Source organism: Erythrolamprus reginae, chromosome 10, assembly GCF_031021105.1.
Source record: "Erythrolamprus reginae isolate rEryReg1 chromosome 10, rEryReg1.hap1, whole genome shotgun sequence".
NCBI classification, from domain to species: Eukaryota; Metazoa; Chordata; class Lepidosauria; order Squamata; family Dipsadidae; genus Erythrolamprus; species Erythrolamprus reginae.
The window spans coordinates 4,619,418-4,644,864 of record NC_091959.1 but is presented as its reverse complement, the minus strand read 5'-3'; the positions used below and the strand labels follow the sequence as shown (position 1 = coordinate 4,644,864).

The window sequence follows — 25,447 nt, the reverse complement described above, 5'->3', positions numbered from 1 at the left end:
TATTTTTCATCTTTTTTAAATGTACACTGAGAGCAAATGCATCAAGACAAATTCTTTATGTGTCCAATCACACTTGGCCAATAAAGAATTCTATTCTATTCCACTCTATTCTATTCTATTCTACTCTACTCTATTCTATTCTATTTCATACTTTTTTCTATTTTATTCTGTCCTATCCTATCCTAAATTCTATTCTATTCTATATGAACATACATATTGTGTGGACATTGCATTGACCTGGTCAAGTCTTTTTTAAACGATAATAATAATAATAATAATAACAACAACAACAACAACAACAACAACAACAACAATGATACCAATAACAATAACAACAATAACAATAATAATAACAACAACAACAATAATAACAGTAATAATAACAATAACAACAACAACAACAATAATAATAATAACATTAATAAAAGTTCGTAAATAGAGGCACCACTGTATTTGAATTTCTGAATACAGTGATACCTCGTCTTACAAACGCCTCATCATACAAACTTTTCGAGATACAAACACGTGGTTTAAGATTTTTTTGCCTCTTCTTAGAAATTATTTTCACCTTACAAACCCACCGCCACCGCTGGGATGCCCCGCCTCTGGACTTCCGTTGCCAGCGAAGCACCCGTTTTTGCGCTGCTGGGATTTCCCTGAGGCTCCCCTCCATGGGAAACCCCACCTCTGGACTTCCATGTTTTTGTGATGCTGCAGGGGAGTCCCAGCAGGAGAATCCCAGCAGCACAAAAACGAGCGCTTCGCTGGCAACGAAACTCCAGAGGTGGAGCTTCCCAGCGAGGGGAGCCTCAGTGAAATCGCAGCATCGCAAAAACACAGAGCTCTGGAGGTGGGGTTTCGAGGACTTTGGTGTTTTTGTGATGCTGCGATTTCACTGATGCTCCCTTCGCTGGGAAACCCCACCTCCGGACTTCTGTTGCCGGCGAAGCGCTCGTTTTTGCGATGCTGGGATTTCCCTGCAACATCACAAAAACACAGAAGTCCGGAGGTGGGGTTTCCCATGGAGGGGAACCTCAGGGGAATCCCAGCAGCGCAAAAACGGGCGCTTCGGCTGGCAAAAGGGGTGAATTTTGGGCTTGCACGCATTAATCGCTTTTCCATTGATTCCTTTGGGAAACATTGTTTCGTCTTACAAACTTTTCACCTTACGAACCTTGTCCCGGAACCAATTAAGTTTGTAAGACAAGGTATCACTGTATATCTGCATTTATGTCCAAAGGACGGGGAACAATCTTTCCTTAGAACCTCCCGAGGCTGCAGAAAGCACACCCTTGCATTCACCAGGAGCTAAAAGTCTAAAGCCATCCATCTCCCTGAGAATCTGTGTGTGCTATTTTTCTTTCACATGCAAAAACAGGTTCTCATAACAAAACTTGAAGGGAAAAGAAAAACCCTTCATAACAAAGCTGGGTGAGAACGAAACACCGTGCCCATGCCAGGCTGGGCGAAGTACCATCCTTCTGGCTGCAAAATTGTTGCGTGCCAGGCAAACTGTACCTCCCTTGCCCTTCCTGGGCACACCCTGGTGATCTTGGGCTAAGCAACCCAGCCTGCAAAAACACCCAGCAGGAAAAGTGGCTACTATTGTAAGATCTCGGTCAGCAAACAGTACCTGGTGCTTACCTTAGTAGGTTCGTTCGTTTATAATAAGTAAACTTTTATTTATAATGCCCTTCTAACAAAGAATAGAATAGAATTTTATTGGCCAAGTGTGATTTATTTTATTTATTTATTTATTTATTGGATTTGTATGCCGCCTCTCTCCAGAGACTCGGGGCGGCTAACAGCGACAATAAAACAGTGTACAATAGTAATTTGGTATTGATTATTAAAAATCAATTAATATAAAAACCAAACATACATACATACATACATACATACCATGCATAGAATTGTAAAGGCCTAGGGGGAAAGAGGATCTCAATTCCCCCATGCCTGACGGCAGAGGTGGGTTTTAAGTTGTTTACGAAAGGCAAGGAGGGTGGGGGCCGTTCTAATCTCTGGGGGGAGTTGGTTCCAGAGGGCTGGGGATTTGTCTTGGTGCAGATGCTCTCGGTGTACATAAAAGAAAAAGATACATTTGTCAAGAATCATCTGGTACAACACTTAACATTTGACATCATTGTGATGTCACCAGCAGTTTGCTACCAGTTCGGGCGAACCGGTCCAAACTGGGAGGAACCAACCCGGGGGGAGGGGGTTGTTTTTTCTGAACTTGCCCACTTTAAGACCTGTGGACTTCAACTCCCAGTGTTCCCTAGATGCCAGGGTGGCTGGGAAATTGTGGGAGTGGAAGTCCACAGGTCTTAAAGTGTCCACGTTTGGTGACTCCAGGATTACACCATTACAGAGCGGTCTAATGGACCACTCCCCGGCAACAGTGTGAATCGAAAGGGGAGGCGGTTGGTCATAAATTAAGAGAAAGATTTTCTCCACTGCAACTTGGCATCTGATCTGATGCAGAAGGGGCTGACATGGCCTTCTTCAGAACCTGTGTTCCGATTTCCCACGAAATCCCACGATTTCCATCTCCTCTTCCTCCTCCTCCTCTTCTTTCTCTTCTGTCTACTCTTCCTCCTCCTCCTCCTTTCTCTTCCATCTCCTCTTCCTCCTCATCCTCCTTCTCTTCTCTCTTCTGTCTCCTTCTCTTCCTCCTCCTCCTCTTCTTTCTCTTCTGTCTACTCTTCCTCCTCCTCCTCCTTTCTCTTCCATCTCCTCTTCCTCCTCATCCTCCTTCTCTTCTTTCTCTTCTGTCTCCTCCTCTTCCTCCTCCTCCTCTTTTTTCTCGTCCTCCTTCTCTTCCTTCTCCTCCTCCTTCTCTTCTTTCTCTTCTGTCTCCTTCTCTTCCTCCTCTTCCTTCTCTTCTTTCTCTTCTGTCTCCTCCTCTTCCTCCTCCTCCTCTTCCTTCTCTTCTTTCTCTTCTGTCTCCTCCTCCTCCTCCTTCTCTTCTTTCTCTTCTGTCTCCTCCTCTTCCTCCTCCTCCTTCTCTTCTTTCTCGTCCTCCTCCTCCTCCTCCTTCTCTTCTTTCTCTTCTGTCTCCTCCTCTTCCTCCTCCTCCTCCTCTTCTTTCTCGTCCTCCTCCTCCTCCTCCTCTTCTTTCTCGTCCTCCTCCTCCTCCTCTTCCTTCTCTTCTTTCTCTTCTGTCTCCTCCTCCTCCTCCTTCTCTTCTTTCTCTTCTGTCTCCTCCTCCTCCTCCTCCTCCCTCAAGGAAAATAAAACAGTCCATTTGCCTTTGGAAGCCGCATCCTTGAGACAACTATGACCTGGATGAATGTCCATAAACACACTTACTTCATCTTGTCCTTGTCGGTCACACAATGCCCAAGCTCCTTCTCCCTGGGATTTGGTCCCACCACCAAAGAGACCCCCCTCAGCACCCCCACAGGACCTGTTTATCTGCACAGGAAATTTACAGAGCTGAGGCCAAAGAACTTCTCACGCACAGAAGTGATCTTTTGACCTCCAGGGGTAAAAAAAAAAATCTCTTGCCCTCCGGCCCAAAAGCTGCAATGATGATAATCTTTAACCTTGAACCACTTTGCACACAATCACACACGCAAGCCTACACAACCCAAAGGAAGGTTTTCCTCCCTTTATCTCTCTTGAAGCACAGGCCATTCGGACTTCCACTCCAAGCAGTTAGAAATATTGCTTTTGTTTTGTTTTTAAATGGGGACCTGGCTTCAAAACGAACCCCCTTTTTTCGTGTTTGTGACACGCCATCGGAGGCATTGCAAAACTGACACACAAGCGCAACAACAGAGACGTTATATGGGAGGGTGCGTTTGAGAGGTGTGTAGAGGGGAGGTTTTTTATTTTTAAAAAAGGAGCATTGATATATTGAATTTATTTTTTTTTAAAAAGAAAAGTCACATTAATAAGGAAGCAACACCAAGATCAAAAGATACGTAAATACAAACAATGGGGAGGAATTATATCAACAAATAAATGTGTGATCTTGATGTGAGGCTTCTTCCTTATTGCCAAATAGAGAAACTGGAAGAAGGAAATAATGTTGTTTATCAAGTACGTATTGGTAGTATATAGAGATATAATAATATTTATATAATACTAGTAAAGAGAAACATTAGGACAGGGGATGGAAGGCACTTTGGTGCACTTATGCACGCCCCTTATTATAATATAACATAATAAAATAATATTATATTATATAATACAATAATATATATAACATATTTTATATATATAATTCTCTGCCTTATAAGGCAAAGGTTGCAGGTTCAAGTCCCAGTGGGTATGGCTAGCTGATGAGGCCAAAATAAGGCCGAAATAGATCTATCCTAGTCTCCCTTAATTTTCAAATTCAGGAAAAAAAACATGTGACACATACAGATAGAATTGTCAGCTATCAATAAAATCAACTGCCGTGGAAATGGCCCTGGGTTGGGCCGAGAGGCAAAAAAGGAGCTGTGATGTTCCTTCAATACACCAGGGTGATTCGACACAAAACTATGTAATCCTTCCCTGGTGCAGAGCTGAAGGGATTGGATACTGTAGCCTAGAGGATAATTCTCTGCCTTACAAGGCAAAGGTTGCAGGTTCAAGTCCCAGTGGGTATGGCTAGCTGATGAGACGTTTCGGTGAAATCACATTCACCATCATCAGGCTGAAGTTCCAAGCTTCAGCCTGATGATGGTGAATGTGATTTCACCGAAACGTCGCATAGACATGCAAAATATTACACAGGGCAAAACCCGAACTCAGAACAATCTACATACATATACCCGTGAAAATTTACGAAAACAAATATCTATATATGTTTTCGTAGATTTTCACGGGTATATGTATGTAGATTGTTCTGAGTTTGGGTTTTGCCCCGTGTTCAATATTTACAACAGCACGAAGCTTGAAACTTCAGCCTGATGATGGTGAATGTGATTTCACCGAAACGTCGCATAGACACTCAAAATATTGCACGGGGCAAAACCCGAACTCAGAACAATCTACATATATTTTTAATTTTCAAATTCAGCTTAAACATGTGACACACACACACACACACACATATATATATATACAGTATATCATAATATAATATTGACATAACATAATATACTGCTCAAAAAAATAAAGGGAACACTCAAATAACACATCCTAGATCTGAATGAATGAAATATTCTCATTGAATGCTTTGTTCTGTACAAAGTTGAATGTGCACAACAGCAAGTGAAATAGATTGTCAATCAGTGTTGCTTCCTAAGTGGACAGTTTGATTTACTTGCAGTTATACCGAGTTGTTTAAGTGTTCCCATTATTTTTTTGAGCAGTGAATATAATAAATATAGTGTATAGTATAGTATAGTATAGTATAGTATAGTATAGCATAGCATAGCATAGTATAGTATAATGCTTATAATAACATAGATGCTTAAAATACAAATGTATCAGCAAAAAAGCAAAAACAGTTCATATTTCTTAAACATCCTTTTTATTCTGCAGAACGCCACAAGAAAAGTTAAATTGCTTATTGATTTATTACCGCAGCTTACAAGCCACTCAGTTCCAAAAACTTTGAGCGGTTTACAACATACCAACGCAATGGGATTAAAGTTGATTGATTGATTATCTGACACATCCGTGCATTTACTCTTAATAACCACATAGATAAATGCTCCGAGGGAAATAGGATTATGAAAACAAAAGCTTTCATAGCATTGTTATTCTTTCTGTTGGATGAAAGAATCTCTTAAAAACACTGGAGGTTTTTAAGAAGAGATCGGACGACCACTTGTTTCCAATGGTATATAAGCTTTCTTGTTTGAGCAGGGGGTTGGACTAGAAGACCTCCAAGGTCCCTCAAAACTCTAGTTTTATTCTGGATGCACCACCTCTTGGGGATAGTCTCATCTATGATCTTTCTGGAGAGACACGCTTTCATAAAATTTTGAAAATGTAATTGGTCTCAACTGTGGTTATAGGGAAAAGCTACAGGCAATTAAGGGAACCTGTTAAGTGCAGGGAAAGAGTTTAGGAGGTTATGGTTTTCTCCTTTGGAAATTTCAGATGCCCATCAAGGTTTGAAAGGATCAAGGCTTGGGAGACAAGGGCCCAGTTTTAAATGGGACCTTCAATGGATGGGGAAGGTGATAGCAAATGACCTCTGCGGACATATGGATGTCGAAGCGAGATCATTTCTAAAGGAGTGGTACAGTGGGTTGCGGAGTCATGCAATGACTTTTATTAAGGAAAGGTGGAAAGAAAGGGAGGGAGGGAGGAAGGAGGATAAGAAAGGGAAAGGGAGGGAATGAGAGAGGGTGGGGAGAGGGAATAAAGAAGGAAGGAAGGAAGAGAGGGAAGGAGGGAGGGAGGAAATAAGAAAGTGGAAGGAAGGGAATGAGAGAGGGTGGGGAGAGGGAAGAAAGAAGCAAGGAGGGAAGGAAGGAAAATAAGAAAGGAGAAAGGTGGGAATGAGAGAAGGTGGCAGGGAGGGAAGCAGGAAGGAAGAAAAATAAGAAAGGGGAAGGGAGGAAATGAGAGGGGGGAGGGAAGGAAGGAAAGAGGGAGAGAGGGCAGAAGGAAAGAACGTAGGAAAGAAAGAAAGAAGGAAGGAAGGAGGGAAGGAAGGAAGGAAGGAAGAGGGACGCAGAGAGCGAGAAGGAAGATGAGAGAAGAGAAAGAAAGAAAGAGAGGAGAAGACGAAAAGAGCCACCCTTGCGACCGAACTCAAAAACCACAGGGACCCATCGATGCCATCTAGTCGGTTTCCCAATCCCCCGACCCCTCAAGCCGGGGTGCCCCCACCCGCCAGAGCTTCTCCTTCCGTGCGTGTCTGCCGGCCGAAGTGCGTGTCAAGGGCGAAGCGGCGCGGCGTCTCCGCCCCGGCCGCTTTCCCAGCCTCGGCTCCGCACGCGAGCCGCCGCCTCCGCCTCCCGGCCCGCTTCCTCGCCCCGCCTGTCCCATCGCGTGCCGGGCGGGAGACGCACCCCATCGCCTCCACGGGCAGCGTCGGGGGTCCCGCTCCGCCTTCAGCCCTTGATGGCTGGGCTGGCTTCTTTCTGCTTCGCCCAATTTTGCTATAGATGAAGGGGCGTCGGACTTTCAATCAGAATAGAGCTGGAAGGGGCCCTGGAGGTCTTCTAGTCCAGCCCCTGCTCAGGCAGGAGGCCCTAGAGGTGGCTCTCCAGTCTCTTCTTAAAAACTTCCAGTGATCGATCAACCAATCAGTTAACCAACCAACCAACCAACCAAAACAGAGATGGGACCTTGGAGGTCTTCTAGTCCAACCCCCACTCAAGCAGGACAGCCTAGAGGTGGCTATCCATTCTTAAAAATCTCCAGTAATCAATCAGTCAATCATCCAATCAATCAATCAATCAATCAATCAATCAGAATAGAGATGGAAGGGGCCCTGGAGGTCTTCTAGTCCAACCCCTACTCAAGCAGGAGACCCTAGAGGTAGCTATGTTAAAGGATTAAATAAGGTTCAGGAAGGAAGTGTTTTTAACAGGAAAGTGAACACAAGAACAAGGGGGCACAATCTGAGGCGAGTTGCGGGAAAGATCAGAAGCAACGTGAGAAAATATTATTTTCCTGAAAGAGTAGTAGATGCTTGGAACAAACTTCCAGCAGACGTGGTTGGTCAATCCGCAGTCACTGAATTGAAACATGCCTGGGATAAACATTCCTAAGAGGTCAGTAAGGGCCGTGCATAAGTGCACTAACTTGCCTTCCGTCCCATCCTATTGCTCTCCTATATCTCCTATATCTTTCCTTCTATTCTTTTATTGATATATTTTATTCCTATATCTTCTCTTCTATTCTTCCTCTGGTATATTTTACTACGAATATATCCTCTATTACTTTCTTTGTGTATTGGACAAAATAAATAAAATAAACATCGATCCATCCTAAGATAAAATACAGGAAATAGTATAAGGGCAGACTAGATGGACCAGGAGGTCTTTTTTCTGCCGTCAATCTTCTATGTTTCTATATCCATCCTAAGATAAAACATAGGAAGTAGTATAAGGGCAGACGAGATGGACCAGGAGGTCTTTTTCTGCCGTCAATCTTCTATTTTTTTAATGTTTCTAAGCGGTTGATGTGCCGAGTGACTATTTTAAGGTTTGCTGGAACAGCCTGGGGATTTTCCATATTAAGGCCTCTTAATTTGGGGCTGCGTGTGCTTTAGTGTGTGTGTTATTGCTCCTGCGTGCCACCGCAGTGGTGCCCTCTTGTTCAGGAAGTTGGAGGCCCTCCTATTTTTTTTTTTCCGGCTTGGGCGTTCTGATTGCTTCCCACTTTTGTTCCCCCGGAAAAAATCAGCCGGCGCAGAGGGCAAAGGCTAACCTCGGTTGCTTCTCACGCAAAGCTGTGCAAACATCTACCCTACGCCTGTCCTACCTTATTTTTTTTTTTGCTCCAGGGCTGGACAAATTGGAGTCTCCAGACATCTTCACCCCCAGGGGTAATTTTTTTAAAAGAAAAAATCAAAGCATGAAAAAGGGGAATCTTTAAAGAGCCAGATAAGATTAAAAACCTGGAGAGATAAGAAAACATGCGTTTGTGCACTGGGTAGGTGAGGTTATTGCTGTGGCTTTACACGACATGATAAAGTCATGGCTAAAGTGAAATAAACAGGCAGCTATGGCTTTGCACCACTGTCCAGCTTAGGAACAAGAGGGACGGGTGTCTCGGATTCAGGGCTCATGAATTGTCCCTGTTGTTTTATTTTTATAGAAACATAGAAGACTGACGGCAGAAAAAGAGCCCATGGTCCATCTAGTCTGCGCTTATACTATTTCCTGTATTTTCTCTTAGGATGGCTCGATGTTCATCCCAGGCTTGTTTAAATTCAGTGACTGTGGATTTACCAACCACTTCTGCTGGAAGTTTGTTCCAAGCATCTACTACTCTTTCACTCAAATATTTTCTCACGTTGCTTCTGATCTTTTCCCCAACTAACCTCAGATTGTGGCCCCTTGTTCTTGGGTTCACTTTCCCATTAAAAACACTTCCCTCCTGAACCTTATTTAACCCTTTCACATATTTAAATGTTTCGATCATGTCCCCCCTTTCCCTTCTGTCCTCCAGACTATACAGATGGAGTTCATGAAGTCTTTCCTGATAAGTTTTATGCTTGAGACCTTCCACCATTTTTGTAGCCTGTCTTTGGACCCGTTCAATTTTATCCATCTTTTTGTAGGTGAGGTCTCCAGAACTTAACACAGTATTCCAAATGGGGTCTCACCACCGCTCTATCTATCTATCTATCTATCTATCTATCTATCTATCTATCTATCTATCTATCTATCTATCTATCTATTCAATTTTTATGCCACCCTTCTCCTTAGACTCAGGACGGCTTACAAAACATTAGCAATAGCACTATTTAACAGAGCCAGCATATTGCCCCCACAATCCGGGTCCTATATACAGCAGGATCACAATCTTCCTCAAAATAAAAAACTATATTTTATTATTTATTTATTTATTTTATTAATTGGACATGTATGCCGCCCCTCGCTGAGGACTCGGGGCGGTTCACAACATATTAAAAAAAAAACAATATACAGTAAAACTTCTGAAATCCAATAATATAAATAACTAATCTAAAAACCATTCTAAAATCCTTGTAACATTAAAAACCATTCATTCAGATTCAAGATCACAAACATATAACATACTCATTGGCCAGAGGCTAGGGACTAGTGACCCCAAGCCTGACGGCATAAATAGGTTTTTAGTTTCTTGTGGAAGATGAGGAGGGTGGGAGCAGTACGAATCTCTGGAGGGAGCTGATTCCAGAGGGCCGGGACCACCACAGAGAAGGCTCTTCCCCTAGGCCCCGCCAAGCAACATTGTCTAGTTGACGGGAGCTGGAGAAGGCCAACTCTGTGGGATCCTTCCGATTCTATTACAGCAGTGTTTCCCAACCTTGGCAACTTGAAGATATCTGGATTTCAACTCCCAGAATTCTGGGAGTTGAAGTCCAAATATCTTCAAGTTGCCAAGGTTGGGAAACACTGTATTAGAGGACATTGTTTGTTCTGATTTCAAAAAAGGAGAATATTTGTAGCTTGGGGTTGAAATGAACCGTCCTTGGTGCTCTCTGATCTTGGCTTTTTTCTTGCAGACGTTTCATTGCCCGACTATGTAACGTCATCAGTGTTAGAACGAGGAGGAGGAGGACAGCGAGGCCCTTCGTGCTCTCTGAGCTTGGTTATTTTCTTGCAGACATTTCATTACCCAACTAGTTAGTTTCATCAGTGATTTCTTTGTCCAAACACTGGTTGTTCTTTGCACCCTGCAAGAGCGCATTCTTATTTTTCTTTGGCGGTATGAATCCATGCCCCCTCTTTTGCCATGTTGCATTAACTAAATCTGGAGAGGTTTGGTTCAAGCAGGGAACCAATCTAGAACTAAGGAGAAACATCGTGTAGGAAAAGGCAAAATCGCAATAGCACTTAGATTGGATTGGATTTGTATGCCGCCCCTCTCCGTAGACTCAGGGCGACTAACAACAGTAGTAAACAGTAAACAATCCAATATAAACAGTTAAAAACCCCTATTGTAAAACCAAACATACATACAGACATAACATGCATAAAATTGTAAAGGCCTAGGGGGAAAGAGTACAGAAACATAGAAACATAGAAGTCTGACGGCAGAAAAAGACCTCCTGGTCCATCTAGTCTGCCCTTATACTATTTTCTGTATTTTATCTTAGGATGGATATATGTTTATCCCAGGCATGTTTAAATTCAGTTACTGTGGATTTATCTACTACTCTTTCAGTAAAATAATATTTTCTCATGTTGCTTTTGATCTTTCCCCCAACTATCTCAGTTTCCCCATGCCTGACGGCAGAGGTGGGTTTTAAGAAGCTTACAAAAGGCAAGGAGGGTGGGGGTAATTATAATATCTGGTGGAAGTTGGTTCCAGAGGGTCGGGACCGCCACAGAGAAGGCTCTTCCCCTGGGTCCTGCCAAGCGACATTGTTTAGTTGACGGGACCCGGAGAAGGCCCACTCTGTGGGACCTAACTGGTCACTGGGATTCATGCAGCAGAAGGTGGTCCCAGAGATAATCTGGTCCGGTGCCATGAAGGGCTTTATAGGTCATAACCAACACTTTGAATTGTGACCAGAAACTGATCGGCAACCAATGCAGACTGCGGAGTGTTGGTGTAACATGAGCATACCTAGGAAAGCCCATGACTGCTCTCGCAGCTGCATTCTGCACGATCTGAAGTTTCCGAACACTTTTCAAAGGTAGTCCCATGTAGAGAGCGTTACAGTAGTCGAGCCTCGAGGTGATGAGGGCATGAGTGGCTGTGAGCAGTGACTTAGACTTGTATACCGCTTCACAGTGATTTTGCAGCCCTCTCTAAGCGCTTTACAGAATCAGCCTCTTGCCCCCAACAATACGGGTCCTCATTTGACCCACCTTGGAAGGATGGAAGGCTGAGTCAACCTGGAGCCGGTAGTGAGATTTGAACTGCTGAACTACAGCTAGCAGTTAGCTGAAGTAGCCCGCAGTGATGCACTCTAACCACTGCGCCACCCCAGCTCTAAGCAAAGCAGGAGAAGCAACAAATCTACAAAACAGCCAGTTGATTTTCTGCAACGTCAAATTCCCAATTTATGACATTGAGATGGGATCGGAGAAAGTCCTCCAGATGTCTCAGCTCCCAACCCAACCCTTGAATCATTTCCTCATCTAAACTTTGTTAAGATACCACCCTAGACACCATCCCCAATAAAACTTTCTTCTAGACCTATTGTTGAATTGTGCTGAAAAGTTAATTAAGACAAGGAACTATAAACTGACAACGGTAACTTCTTACCATACAATGTTCTATGAATGGCACTCACCCACTTGCTAGGTCAGCTAAAAATGTTTAAAAATATGTCTAGCCAATGTTGGAAATGTATCCCCCCCTAAAATAGGCACCTATTACCATATGTGGTGGACTTGTGCTAAAATAAAATATATATAATATATTGGAAAATACAGGTGGTTAGAAAAGAATACAAATACAAATTTATATAATTTATATACAAATCTAATAAATTGAATTGAATTGAATAATAGGGAAAATATGTAGGGTTGGACTCTAACGTGCTAAAAATTGGATTTGCAAATAAAAATAATATAAAGAACGTTTCCTGGAATTGGATACGTCTAGTGTAATGAAAAGAAGGACCAGGGGAGACATGATAGCAGTCTTCCAACATCTCAGGGGTTGCTACAAAGAAGAGGGAGTCGAGCTATTTCTCCAAAGCACCTGCAGGTGGAACAAGAAGCAATGGGTGGAAACTAAACAAGGAGAGAAGCAACTTAGAACTAAGGAGAAATTTCCTGACAGTCAGAACAATTAATCAGTGGAACTCCTTGCCTCCAGAAGTTGTGAATGCCCCAACACTGGAAGTTTTTAAGAAGATGTTGGAGAACCATCTGTCTGAAATGGTGTAGGGTTTCCTGCCTCAGCATAGAAACATAGAAACATAGAAGTCTGACGGCAGAAAAAGACCTCATGGTCCATCTAGTCTGTCCTTATACTATTTTCTGTATTTTATCTTAGGATGGATATATGTTTATCCCAGGCATGTTTAAATTCAGTTACTGTGGATTTATCTACCACGTCTGCTGGAAGTTTGTTCCAAGGATCTACTACCCTTTCAGAAAAATAATATTTTCTCAGGTTGCTTTTGATCTTTCCCCCAACTAACTTCAGATTGTGTCCCCTTGTTCTTGTGTTCACTTTCCTATTAAAAACACTTCCCTCCTGAACCTTATTTAACCCTTTAACATAACACAGCAGGGGGGTGGACTAGAAGACCTCCAAGGTCCCTTCCATTATTCTATTCTATTCTGTTCTATTCCATCCCACATTATCTATTCTATTTTATTCTATTCTATTCTGCTCTGCTCTATTCTATTCCATTCCATTTTCTATTCTATTATTCTTCCCTTCTATATTCAGTTCTGTTCTATTCTACTCCATTCCATAATATGTATTCTATTCTATTCCATTCCATTTTCCCTTCTCTTCCCTTCCATATTCTATTCTATTCTATTCAATTCTACATTATATTATTCTATTCTATTCTGTTCTTCTTCTATTCCCTTCCCTATTCTATTCTGTTCTTCTCTTCTCTTCCCTCCCCTATTCTATTCCATCCCATTCTTTTCTCTTTTCTCCCTTTCCTTCTCTTTTATTCTATATCCCATCCCGTTTTATTCTATTTCCCATTTTTTCCTATTCCATTCCTTTCTCTATCTCAGGGAAGGAGAAGACTGGGCTTCCAGGCAAAGAAAGCGGCCGGTGCCCAGTAGCCGCCTTTACTCAGGAATAAACCCCTTGCCAACCACCGGTCCAAACGCCCTTCGGTCAGCACAACCCGGGTTCCTGGAAGCAGCGACAGACGCCCGCCTGTCACGAGAGGCGAACCTTCCGGGCCAATCGGAGCCCGAGGAGGCGCATATAAAGCCGGGTCCCGAGCGGGCGCTTCAAAGCCAGCAGCCGAGTTCTTTGCGCTCCGCTTTGCATTGCGGGGCATCTTCGGCGAAGACGCTGCACAAAAGCGGAGCGACGCCGGAGTGAAGCCTCTTTGCGGTGCCGGGTAAGAGCGAAGCCAGAGCGGGCCGGTTTTGCCAAGCGGGAGCTGCGGGGGAACCCACGCGCGTCCTCCTGCAAAGTCCTGCTTTTCATTTCCACTTCTTATTTTATTTTTCCCTTTTTCTTGGTAAGTCCAGGAAAGAAGCGATTTATTTAAAGGCTGCTGGCTGTGGTCGCTTCTTTTTATTCGTAGAAATAAGATTCATTGATATTAACTTAGAACTAAGGAGGAATTTCCTGACAGAGAGAACAATCAATCAGTGGAACAGCTTGCCTCCAGAAGGTGTGAATGTTCCAACATTGGAAGTGTTAAAGAAGAGATTGGGTAATCATTTGTCTGAAATAGTGCAGGGTTTCCTGCCTGAGCAGGGGGTTGGACTAGAAGACCTCCAAGGTCCCTTCCAGCTCTGTTAATCTATTCTATTCTGTTCTATTCCATTCCATTCTAATCTACTCCACTCCACTATTCTACTATATTCTATTCTGTTCTATCCTATCCTATCCCACTCCACTTTTCTATTCTATCCTATTCTATTCTGTTCCATTCCATTATTCTACTCTACTCCATTATTCTACTCTATTCTATTATGTTCTGGTCTAGTCTATCCTATGCTATCCTATTCTATTGCAGTCCTCTATTCTATTCCATTCCACTCTACTATTCTAATCTACTCCACTCCACTCCATTATTCTACTATATTCTATTCTGTTCTATCCTGTCCTATCCCACTCCACTTTTCTATTCTATCCTATTCTAATTCTATTCTATTGCATTCCACTCCACTCCATTATTCTATTCTACTCCATTCTGTTCTGTTCTATATCTAGTCTAGTCTATTATTATTATTATTATTATTATTATTATTATTATTATTATTAATTAGATTTGTATGCCACCCCTCTCTGTAGACTATCCTATTCTATAAAATTAAAGAAGTGTTTTTACAAAATTAAAAAGATGAACACAATAGAAAACAGATCTAGAAATATAAAGCTCATCCCGTTCCTTCCTTCTCTGCTTCTTTGCTCCCCAGCAGACTATAATATTTAGGAAGATGACGACTGCGTGGATCGCAAGCAAGGGCATGCCCTCCGTCTCCGAAACCTTGATCTTCGCTGCCGTTTTCTGCCTACTGCTGCTTCTCCTCAAACTCCGGCAACGGATCCCAGCGGGATTAAGGAAGCTCCCAGGGCCGAGCGGCTACCCCTTGATCGGAAACCTCTTAGACCTGGGGAAAAACCCTCACCTGGCTTTGACCCAGCTGAGCCAGAAGTATGGCGACGTCATGCTCATTCACCTGGGCGCAAGGCCGGTGGTGGTGCTGAGCGGGTCGGAGACCATCAAGCAAGCCTTAGTGAAGCAAGGGGGAGACTTCGCCGGGCGCCCCGATCTCTACAGCTTCAAGTTCATCGGTGATGGCAAGACCTTCACCTTCGGTCGGAATTCCGAGGAGAGTTGGCGCCTCCGCCGAAAGCTGGCCCAGAACGCTCTGAAGTCCTTTGGGGACACGGCCAGCCCAAACTCCTCGACTTGCCTTCTGGAGGAACACATCTCCAAAGAAGCAGAGTACCTGGTCACCAAATTCCAGGCCCTGATGAAAGAAAAAGAGAGCTTCGAGCCCTTCCAGTACGTTGTCATCTCCGTGGTCAACGTCATCTGCGCCATGTGTTTCGGGAAGCGTTACAATCACGACGATCAAGAACTCCTGAAGATCGTGGACATCAACAATGATTTCGGGGTGGTGGCCGCCTCCGGGAATCCGGCCGATTTCTTCCCGATTCTCCAATATCTTCCCAGCCAAAGCATGGAAGCCTTCAAAGATCTCAACCGGAGATTCAACATGTTGATGCGGAAGATGGTGGAAGAACATTATGAGAGCTTTGATAAGGTGTGGCATCCTTCACTCTCGAAAGACCATGGGACCATGCTCTGGATTCCCAGATGTTGACTCCGTAAAGAGCTTAGAGAGGGCTGTAGAAGCACTATAAAGCAGTATATAAGTCTAAAGGCTATTGCTATTGCTAACCAATGTTGGCTGACTTTGCACAACATGCTAAGCAAAGCAAACTAGACACATTGTGGCTTGGTATGATGTGTGAATTTAACACTGTAATTTGAATACATAGACACATGTGACTCAGCACATCAACCAGAAACATAGAAGCATAGAAGATTGATGGCAGAAAAAGACCTCCTGGTCCATCTATTTATTTAATTTATTTATTTATTGGATTTGTATGCTGCCCCTCTCCGGAGACTCAGGGCAGCTAACAGCAATAATAAGACAGCATATAATAATAATCCAATACTAGTCTGCCCTTATACTATTTCCTGTATTTTATCTTAGGATGGATCTATGTTTATCCCAGGCATGGTTAAATTCAGTGACTGTGGATTTACCAACCACGTCTGCTGGGAGTTTGTTCCAAGCATTGACTACTCTTTCAGTGAAATAATATTTACTCACGTTGCTTCTGATCTTTCCCCCAACTAGCCTCAGATTGTGGGTGGCTCCTTGTTTTTGGGTTCACTTTCCTATTAAAGCCACTTCCTTCCTGAACCTTATTTAATCCCTTTAAGATATTTAAATGTTTCAATCATGTCCCCCTTTTCCCTTCTGTCCTCTCTAGACTAGACAGATGGAGTTCATGAAGTTTTATGCTTAAGAACTTCCACCATTTTTGTAGCCTGAATACAATCCGAGTCAGCCGAATATGTGAACCCGGCCAATCCTGGCTTATTCAACAAACCACTGTTAACCAATAGGCAGTGAGAACAATGCCTAATGACCTAGTTGCAGAAAAATATTTGGCATGTGGGCCATCTAAATCAGTGTTTCCCAACCTTGGCGACTTGAAGATATTTGGACTTCAACTCCCAGAATTCCGGGAGTTGAAGTCCAAATACCTTCAAGTCGCCAAGGTTGGGAAACACTGATCTAAATAATAAATGTTGGTTCTTCATGAAATTGAGAGTTGTATGGGCGAGACGTTAGGGTTACATGACCTGTCCTTCTGATCTGTATTCCAGAATAACATCCGAGATATCACGGATTCGCTCATCAGCTTCTGCCAGGATAAAAAAACCAACTTAAATGCCAACAATGCTCTTGAGGATCAGAACATAGTTGGTATCGTCAACGAACTCTTTGGAGCTGGTAAGAAACTTATTCACCTAAAAGCAAAACTCCTTGTTCTTTTTCCCCATGTGCATTTCAATACTATCCAGTACTGTCAATGCATTTGAAGACAATATACAGCCTATCTCTGATTCATAATCCCCCCCGGACACACAAGCTGGGTCCCTCAGTTTCATGTTTCTCAGCCATTATTGTATTTTCCTTGGGTTTTTTGGTCAACACACAATTGACAGGTGGGAAGTTGAGTCTCCCTTATCTCCAGTAGTCTTGCATACGATAATCAAATTTTTAATCAAATTGGGAAGGTGTAACATATATATTTTTTTCAATAGAATCCTCCAGATTTAATTTAACCTTATCATTTCAAGACTTTTGAGAAGGATTATGGCTGCATACCTTTTCGTTTTGTCTCCGTTCAGGATTTGATACCGTCTCTACCGCTCTGTCCTGGTGCCTTCTGTATCTGGTGACTTATCCAGAAATCCAGAGGAGAATTCAAGAAGAGCTAGGTAAATCCAGATGTGGTGACTGTTAAAAGCCCCTTTCCAAGAGTGACTTTCCATCCCTGTTCTGTTCTTATTTACTTATTTGTAACCCACTCTTATGATTTTTACAAATAACCCAAGTCGGGGAATACGTATATCTAACAGGCCTCTTATTTGGTGAGTTGGGGTGGGAGCGAGTGATGGGCCCAGAGTCATCCATCCTCAGTGGTGGGATCCCGTAGGAATCATAGACACAGAAACTTGATTTCTTGAGCAAAGCTTGTCAAATTAAGGAAGACATCTCTCTGAGCTGAGCAGACTTTAAAATCACAGTTCTCAGGTCCAATTTTTTTTTGACAGGTTCAGCCTAATTTCAAATTTCATTCAGAGGTGTCACCAGCATAGTTCCCTCTAAGCTGAGCAGTGAGCAATCGCTCACTTAAAAATCATCATCAACTCAGAGTTTTCCAAACCTGCCCAGAAGCCGAGAGGGAAAGAGTGAGAGGGAAGGAGAGAGAGAGGAAGAGAGAGAAACAGATAGAAAAAAGAGAGGAAGGAAAAGAGAAAGAACAAGAATGGGAGTAAGGAAGAGAGAAAGAAAATCAAAATCTAGTTTGAAACTAGCTCAACTATATTAAGTGGCATTTTGATATTGATAGAGTTGCCCTATTATGAGCTCACTGTTATAGACACACAGTACAGTATTTTATTTTGAAATTCTCTGAGGCAAAACAGGGTGGGTTTTTTATTTGTTTGTTTGTTTGTTTGTTTATTTATTTAATATTTCTGTGCCACCCAGTCCCGAAGGGACTGCCACTCAGACATTATACTTTTCTGCCCACCCCCCCAAAAAATTAGAGGGAACACTGGTCACCAGTCCTTAATAATTGCTTGGCTACATGTCTCAAAGTCACAAATCACTAAGTTTTCACAGTCTGTCCAGTTGCTAGCGAAAACATATTCCACGGCCTTTTATAATTTGTTTTAGTGCTTTCCCCAGTAGACCAGACTTGACTTTTATTTCTGTTTTTCTTCTGACTCACAGACCAAGTCATTGGAAGAGAAAGGACCCCCAAGCAGTCGGATCGTGCCATGCTCCCTTATTCTGAAGCTTTTATGTACGAGATGTTCAGGCATTCATCCTTCATGCCCTTCACAATCCCACATTGGTAAGATTGAACTCTCTGGAGAGTAACTTGTGTTAGAAAATCAGAGGTCACTAGGACAAAAAAAAGGAGTGATTAAGTGATCCAGGATCATCTGAAGTATCTTGAGATACAATACCCCAACTTTTGAGGATTTTTGTTCAGAGTTCGGAACAAATATGTGGGAGAATCATAGGCAGAACTGAGAGGTGGAGTTAAACTTGTCATCAGCTTTGAGTAGTTGAGTTGCCACAAACCAAATTCCATCCCTCTTGAATTCTCTTGACTCTTCTCTCAAATTCTTCTCAAATCAAGGGAAATATTTCTTCACCAGAGGGTCGTTGGTTTATGGAATTCACTTCCAGAAGAGGTCGTGACAGCTGTCAGCCCTGATAGCTTCAAGGCAGGATTAGACAGATTCATGGATGCCAAGTGTATTGGTGGTTATTGAAACGGATGTCCAAGTGCTGCCTCTATGTTGGTTGAGGCAGGCAGGACTCCCTTGAGTACCACTTGTTGGGGGTCAAGGGAAAGGGAGAGTCTTGTCTTCTCTTTCTGCTCAAGATCCCCATGGACAATTGGTGGGCCACTGTGTGACACAGAATGCTGGACTTGATGGGCTTTGGCCTGATTCAGCAGGGCTCTTCTTATATTCTTATGTTCTCTAGCACTAAATTATGGTAATATTGAACTTCAATTAACTAGATCAGTGATGGCGAACCTTTTTTTCCTCGGGTGCCCAAAGAGCATGCACATGTGCTATTGTGTATGCGCGAGTGCCCACACCCATAATTCAATGCCTGTGGAGGGCAAAAACTGCTTCCCCTGCCTCCTGGAGGCCCACTGGAGGTCGGAAACGGCTTGTTTCCCAACTTTTGCTCGTGTTTCTCCCTCTCCAGGCTCCAAAGGCTTCCCTAGAGCTGGGAATGCCCCTCTGGAGGCTCCTTGGAAGCCAAAAATGCCCTTCCAGAGCCTCTGTGCGAGCCAAAAATCAGCTGGCCGGCACACACATGCACGTTGGAGCTGAGCTAGGGCAACGGCTCGCGTGCCAGCAGATATGACTTTGCGTGCCACCTGTGGGACCAGGGCTATAGGTCCGCCATCACTGGATTAGATTCTTTCGTGCAGGGTGGAGCAATAAATATATATTATTAAATAAACTTGTGAACTCCAAGTTAACATAGTCCTGAGTTTGTTGTGGGTGAACTTAGCTCATTGTGCTAAATCCAAAAAGCTGGACTTCAACAAACTCTGGCTTGCCATGATGTGTGAACCCATCTTCGTGGTGACTCCAGGGTTGCAGAAAATACTATTCGTGACTGTTTTCGTGTGGTTGTACTACGACTACTAATAAATAATAACAACTTATTAGATTTGTATGCCGTCCCTCTCCAAAGACTCGGGGCGGCTCACAACAACAATAACAATACAATATAATACAAATCTAATATTAAAAAGAACAAGTTAAAACCCATTATTACTAAAAACAATCAATACTATACAATCACACCACACTCAAATGCTACAGGTCAATAGTAGTCAGCTGTTACCGCAAATATTTTCTTTCCTTTTAGCACCACTAAAGACACAGCACTGAACGGCTTCTATATTCCAAACGATACCTGTGTGTTTGTGAACCAATGGCAAGTCAACCATGAGCCGTAAGTATTGCCAAGAACAGCTCTATAACTCCTTGCCAAGGCAAGCAATGTAATAAAGTTCTACATGCAATGGATTAAAATCTGGGTTGCACAATATAGTTGACAAATTAATAGTAAAGATCTTTGGATGGTATCATTACAATTCTATGGAGTTCAAATTTGACTATATAAGATCCAAATATAAGCAAAATAAGAATGAAAATGTAAATTATGTTAACCTTAACTTATGTTATCCCTACTTAGTGATAAATTACTATATTATTATTACTATTATTATTACTATTATTATTACTATTATTATTATTATTATTATTATTATTATTATTATTATTTAGATTTGTATGCCGCCCCTCTCTGAAGACTTGGGGTGGCTCACAACAATAAAGCATAGTACAAATTCAATTATTAAAACAATTTAAAACCCTTAATGTAAAAACAATCAAACATTCCAAAGATACCATGCATATTAACTTGATATATTCATAAAAATCACTTTTCATACTCACAGCATGAAATTTTTGCTTTTGTGATGTGTACCACCTACAGTCCACGTTTAGGAAAGGCTCATTTAATGTTTTGTTATGTTTGTTGTTGTTTTTCTTTTTTATAATCAATAAAAATTAATTTTTTAAAAAATCTAGATGGTGTGTTTGCTGTCTTTCAGGAAACTTTGGAACGAGCCTTCCGTTTTCAACCCCGAACGATTCCTCACGGACGACGGGACAGGAATAAACCGGGCGGAATGTGAAAAAGTCATGACTTTTGGCTTGGGCAGAAGGCAGTGCATCGGACAGACCATTGCCAAATGGGAGGTGTTCCTGTTTCTGACCACTCTGGTGCAAAAGCTGGAATTCAGTCTCTTTGGCATAGAGATGATGGACACAACCCCCCAGTACGGCCTGACTATGAAATACAAGAAATGCGAACACTTCCAGGTCAAAACCCGTTTCTAGGAAGGGAACTCCGGAAAGAACAGAGTCTGACCTTTGTCCAGGAAGGGGACGAGGGGCTACTTATTCTGATGGGGTTTATTGTTTGATTTGGAGTGGCTCAGCCACCCACAATGATGTTACTAGCTTGCCGCAAAAATATATATACTGTATTTTTTGGAGTATAAGACACACATTTTTCCTCCCTAAAAGTCTGAAAATTCAGTTGTCTTGTATTTTGAATGCAGCTTTTTTCAAAGCTTTTATTCCCCTAACCCTACCTAGGTGCTAACAATCTTCCCAGCTCTTACCTTGCAGGCTCTTTCATTGTTACTCTCTGAAAATAATGTTTTCCAAGCCCTAAGTCTTTGCAGGGTTTCTTTCATTGCTCTAACTTGCTCCAAATGTTTCTTTCCAGCCCTAATCAAGTGCTAACAATCTTCCCAGCTCTTATCTTGCAAGCTCTTTCATTGTTACTCTTTGCAAAGAATGTTTTCCAAGCCCTAAGTCTTTGCAGGGTTTTTTCCATTGCTCTAACTTGCTCCAAATGTTTCTTTCCAGCCCTAAGCAAGTGCTAACAATCTTCCCAGCTCTTAACTTGCAAGCTCTTTCATTGTTACTCTTTGAGAATAATGTTTTTCAAGCCCTAAGTCTTTGCAGGGTTTTTTCATCGCTCTACTTGCTCTGAATGTTTCTTTCCAGCCCTAACCAGGTGCTAACTGGTTCCCAGCTTTTACTGGCTTGCAAGCTCTTACATTGTTACTCTCTCTGGATAAGGTTTTTTTAAAAGCCCTAACCAGGGGATGAAATAATATACTGAAGCTGACCAGACTAAGGATGCTAACCAGATAAAGATCTGGTAAGCAGATTCTTTCGCCTATTTTCCTCCTCAAAAACTATGTTGTGCTCCACACTTATACTCCAATGTGTCTTATACCCTGAAAAATACGGTATATACCTGGGGGAATTTATATCATGGGGATAATCTCATAAGGGCTTTTATAATTCACATCCTTTGAATTATCCTGGAATGCAAGTTGATCTAAACAGGCCCTGAATTTGAACCTTGAATAATCCTGTGCATTTGTGATGGGCAGTTCACACTGAATTGAAGTGTCTTTCCAATGTGGCATTATTTCATGAGGTGTAAAACTATAGAAGAAGGAGAACTGAGAAGCACAATGATGAATTGTTACAGTTGGGAGGGCTTGCCGAAAAAGCCACCCCCAGGGAATTCTAAAATTTCGCGCTGATATCAGAACGCAGACAGGATTTTCATCTATGTTATACAGCAACTTCTTTGCATGTCAAAGGTAGAGTCCTTCAGACTTCATTGTCCATGTGCAAGAGGAATGTTATCAACACATCTTGGTACACCAAAGTAGGTGGCCATCCTCAGGTGCAAATCCAACTTCCCCTTCTAAGGGGCTCAGACGTACAAAATAAAGAAGGTGGCTGTTGTTGTTTAGCAAGGGATAGCACCTGGAAATTTGCAAACAACAGGCATAGACGAAGGAACTCAATCTTTGCAAGAGGACAGAGATGCAACCTGGACCTAGATATTTGCAAGAGAACAGGGTAGGGGGTGGATCTAGAACTTTGCAAGATCACACGGGTGGAATCTGGATCTAGATCTTGAGAAGGCAATAGGACCTGGACCTCGATGTTGATATAGGGATGGCCTGGTTTAGATCTCTGCAAAGTGACAGTGATGGGGTCTAAATAGTTGCAAGATTGGTGACACGCAAATTCGTGAAGCATTCCATATTTTTTTAATGGGCGTGCATAATGTCGCTTGGCGGGACCCAGGGGAAGAGCCTTCTCTGTGGAGGCCCCGGCCCTCTGGAACCAACTCCCCCCAGAGATTAGAATTGCCCCCACCCTCCTTGCCTTTGGTAAGCTACTTAAAACCCACCTCTGCCGTCAGGCATGGGGGAACTGAGATGCTCTTTCCCCCTAGGCCTTCACAATTCTATGCATGGTATGTCTGTATGTATGTTTGGTTTTTATATTAATGGGTTTTTAATCGTTTTTACTATTGGATTACTATTGTACACTGTTTTATTGTTGCTGTTAGCCGCCCCGAGTCTCCGGAGAGGGGCGGCATATAAATCCAAGAAAGAAAGAAAGAAAGAAAGAAAGAAAGAAAGAAAGAAAGAAAGAAAGAAAGAAAGAAAGAAAGAAGAGAAAGAAAGAATAAACAAACAAACAAATAATTGCACCAGAGTGCCTTCCATCCCCTGTCCTCCTAATGTCCTCCTAATCTTTGACTAGTATCATGTATATAAATATTATTATATCTTTGTATACCACCAATATGTACTTGACAAAACAAATACCGTAAATAGATTGTAGGGAAGAAATTGACCTGGAAAGTAGGCACTTGTCTTCAAAAACTTGCCTCTTGTGTGATGACTTTGAACTAGCTGTTCTCTCTTATCTTAATCTACCTCGCGGGCTTTCTTGTAGAAGAAATTGCGGAAAATAGTATGTATACTCTTTGGCATTCTTCGAGGAAAACTGAAATGAAAATACGTCAAAGATGAACTAACTAACCATAGGCATTTGAACTGTGATGACTGAGGAATGATGCTTGATCAAGGTGCTTTGAATTATTAAATGCACATTATGTCTCAATTATCTGCCTAAGAGCCACTGATTCTGCATAGAGATTTAGAATTTGGATGACCCAGATCTCTATGAAGTATTGTATACTATATATTGTAAACATAAAAATAAAAATGGATTTCTATGAGATGGCTTGAGAGTTTGTCAATTGCTGTTTTACGGGAAAATCTGATATTTTAAAGGGATAGAAACCTTTAGGAAGACAGTACAGTAACCTGATGCTTTTTTGAATAATATATTGGGGTTTTAGAGTTACATATTCTTGCTGATTTTTGCTGAATTCCAAAAGAGCTTCCCGCAAACGCTTGATTTATTGACATTACCACATTTCAAGATCTGAATTATGGCCTACCTGAGTATTTCTCAATCTTGGCAAATTTAAAACCTCTGGACTAGCTCACTTATTTAACTCAGTTCAATAACATTAATGAATAAAACGCCCACAAGTCCCTAATAAGGGGGATTCTGGGAGTTGAAGTCCACAAATCTTGAAACCATGTGAGGTGAGGAATTATGGCAATTGGGAAGTGTGACCGGAACAATATGGAACTGAATACACTCAAAACCGTAGAAATGGTGGTAGATTTTAGGAAAAACCCATTCATACTTCCACCTCTTACAATACTAGATCACACAATATCAGTAGTAGAGACCTTCAAATTTCTAGGTTCTATCATATCTCAAGACCTAAAATGGTCACCTAACAACAAAAACGTCATCAAAAACGCACAACAATGAATGTTCTTTCTGCGCCAGCTCAGGAAGCTCAAACTGCCCAAGGAGCTGCTGACCCAGTTCTACAGAGGAATAATTGAGTCTGTCATCTGCACCTCTGTAACTGTCTGGTTCGGTTCTGCAACCCAACAGGACTGACACAGACTTCAGAGGAGAATCAGAGCCACAGAAAAAAACAATTGCTGCCAACCTGCCTTCCATCGAGGACCTGAGTCAAAAAGAGGGCGGTGAAAATATTTAATATTTACACTTCGCATCCTGGACATAAAGTGTATCAACTCCTACCCTCAAAACGACGCTATAGAGCACTGCACACCAAGAAAACTAGACACAAGAACATTTTTTTCCTGAATGCCATCACTCTGCTAAACAAATAATTTCCTTATCACTGTCAAACTATTCACTAAGGTTGCATTACTATTAGTTGTCTCATCATTCCTATCACACATCTCCTCCCACTGTAACTTTGTTGCTTGTGTCCTTACTATTTATATTAATATTGTTTCCTGATTGCTAATTTGACCCCTATGACAATCCTTAAGTGTTGTACCTCATGATTCTTGACAAATGTCTCTTTTCTTTTATGTACACTGAGAGCAGAGGCACCAAAGACAAATTCCTTGAGTGTCCGGTCAGACTTGGTGAAATAAAGAATTCTATTCTTATACCCTAAATTCTATTCTATTCTATTTGAATTTTTTATTCTATTCAATTCTATATCCTAAATTATCTACTCTACTCTATTCAAATTTTCTATTCTATTGTAATATTTTACCATATTCTACATCCTAAATTCTATTCTATATATCCTAAATTCTATTCTATATATCCTAAATTCTATTCTATTCTATTTGAATTTTCTATTCTATTGTAATATTCTATTATATTCTATATCATAAGGTCTATTCTATTCTATAACCTAAATTCTACTCTATTCTATCCTATTCCAATTTTCTATTCTATTGTAATATTCTATTCTATACCCTAAATTCTATTCAATTCTATATCCCAAGTTCTATTCCATCCTATCCCTATTCCCATTTCTGTTCGTTGAGAAACGCTGACTCAGCTTCGCGCACGCGCCCCTGAGCACCTTCCCACGAAGGCCGCCGCCTCCGC

The 25,447-nt window shown here is 41.9% G+C and overlaps 1 protein-coding gene across 2 annotated transcripts; it reads left to right on the top strand.

The window, feature by feature from the left end:
* The first annotated feature begins 13,510 nt into the window (after window positions 1-13,510).
* LOC139173090 (cytochrome P450 1A5-like) lies at window positions 13,511-23,722 on the top strand. Of its 2 annotated transcripts, none has more exons than XM_070762629.1 (7): window positions 13,511-13,609; window positions 14,643-15,494; window positions 16,637-16,763; window positions 17,165-17,254; window positions 18,276-18,399; window positions 19,950-20,036; window positions 20,701-23,722. In XM_070762629.1, the coding sequence occupies exons 2-7, from the start codon at window positions 14,661-14,663 to the stop codon at window positions 20,987-20,989; spliced, it is 1,551 nt and encodes a 516-aa protein (XP_070618730.1). In that variant the 5' UTR covers window positions 13,511-13,609; window positions 14,643-14,660; the 3' UTR covers window positions 20,990-23,722. The 2 variants fall into 2 exon arrangements, with proteins under 2 accessions (XP_070618730.1, XP_070618731.1); XM_070762630.1 differs by having other exon boundaries at window positions 13,514-13,609; window positions 14,640-15,494.
* Window positions 23,723-25,447: the final 1,725 nt, after the last annotated feature.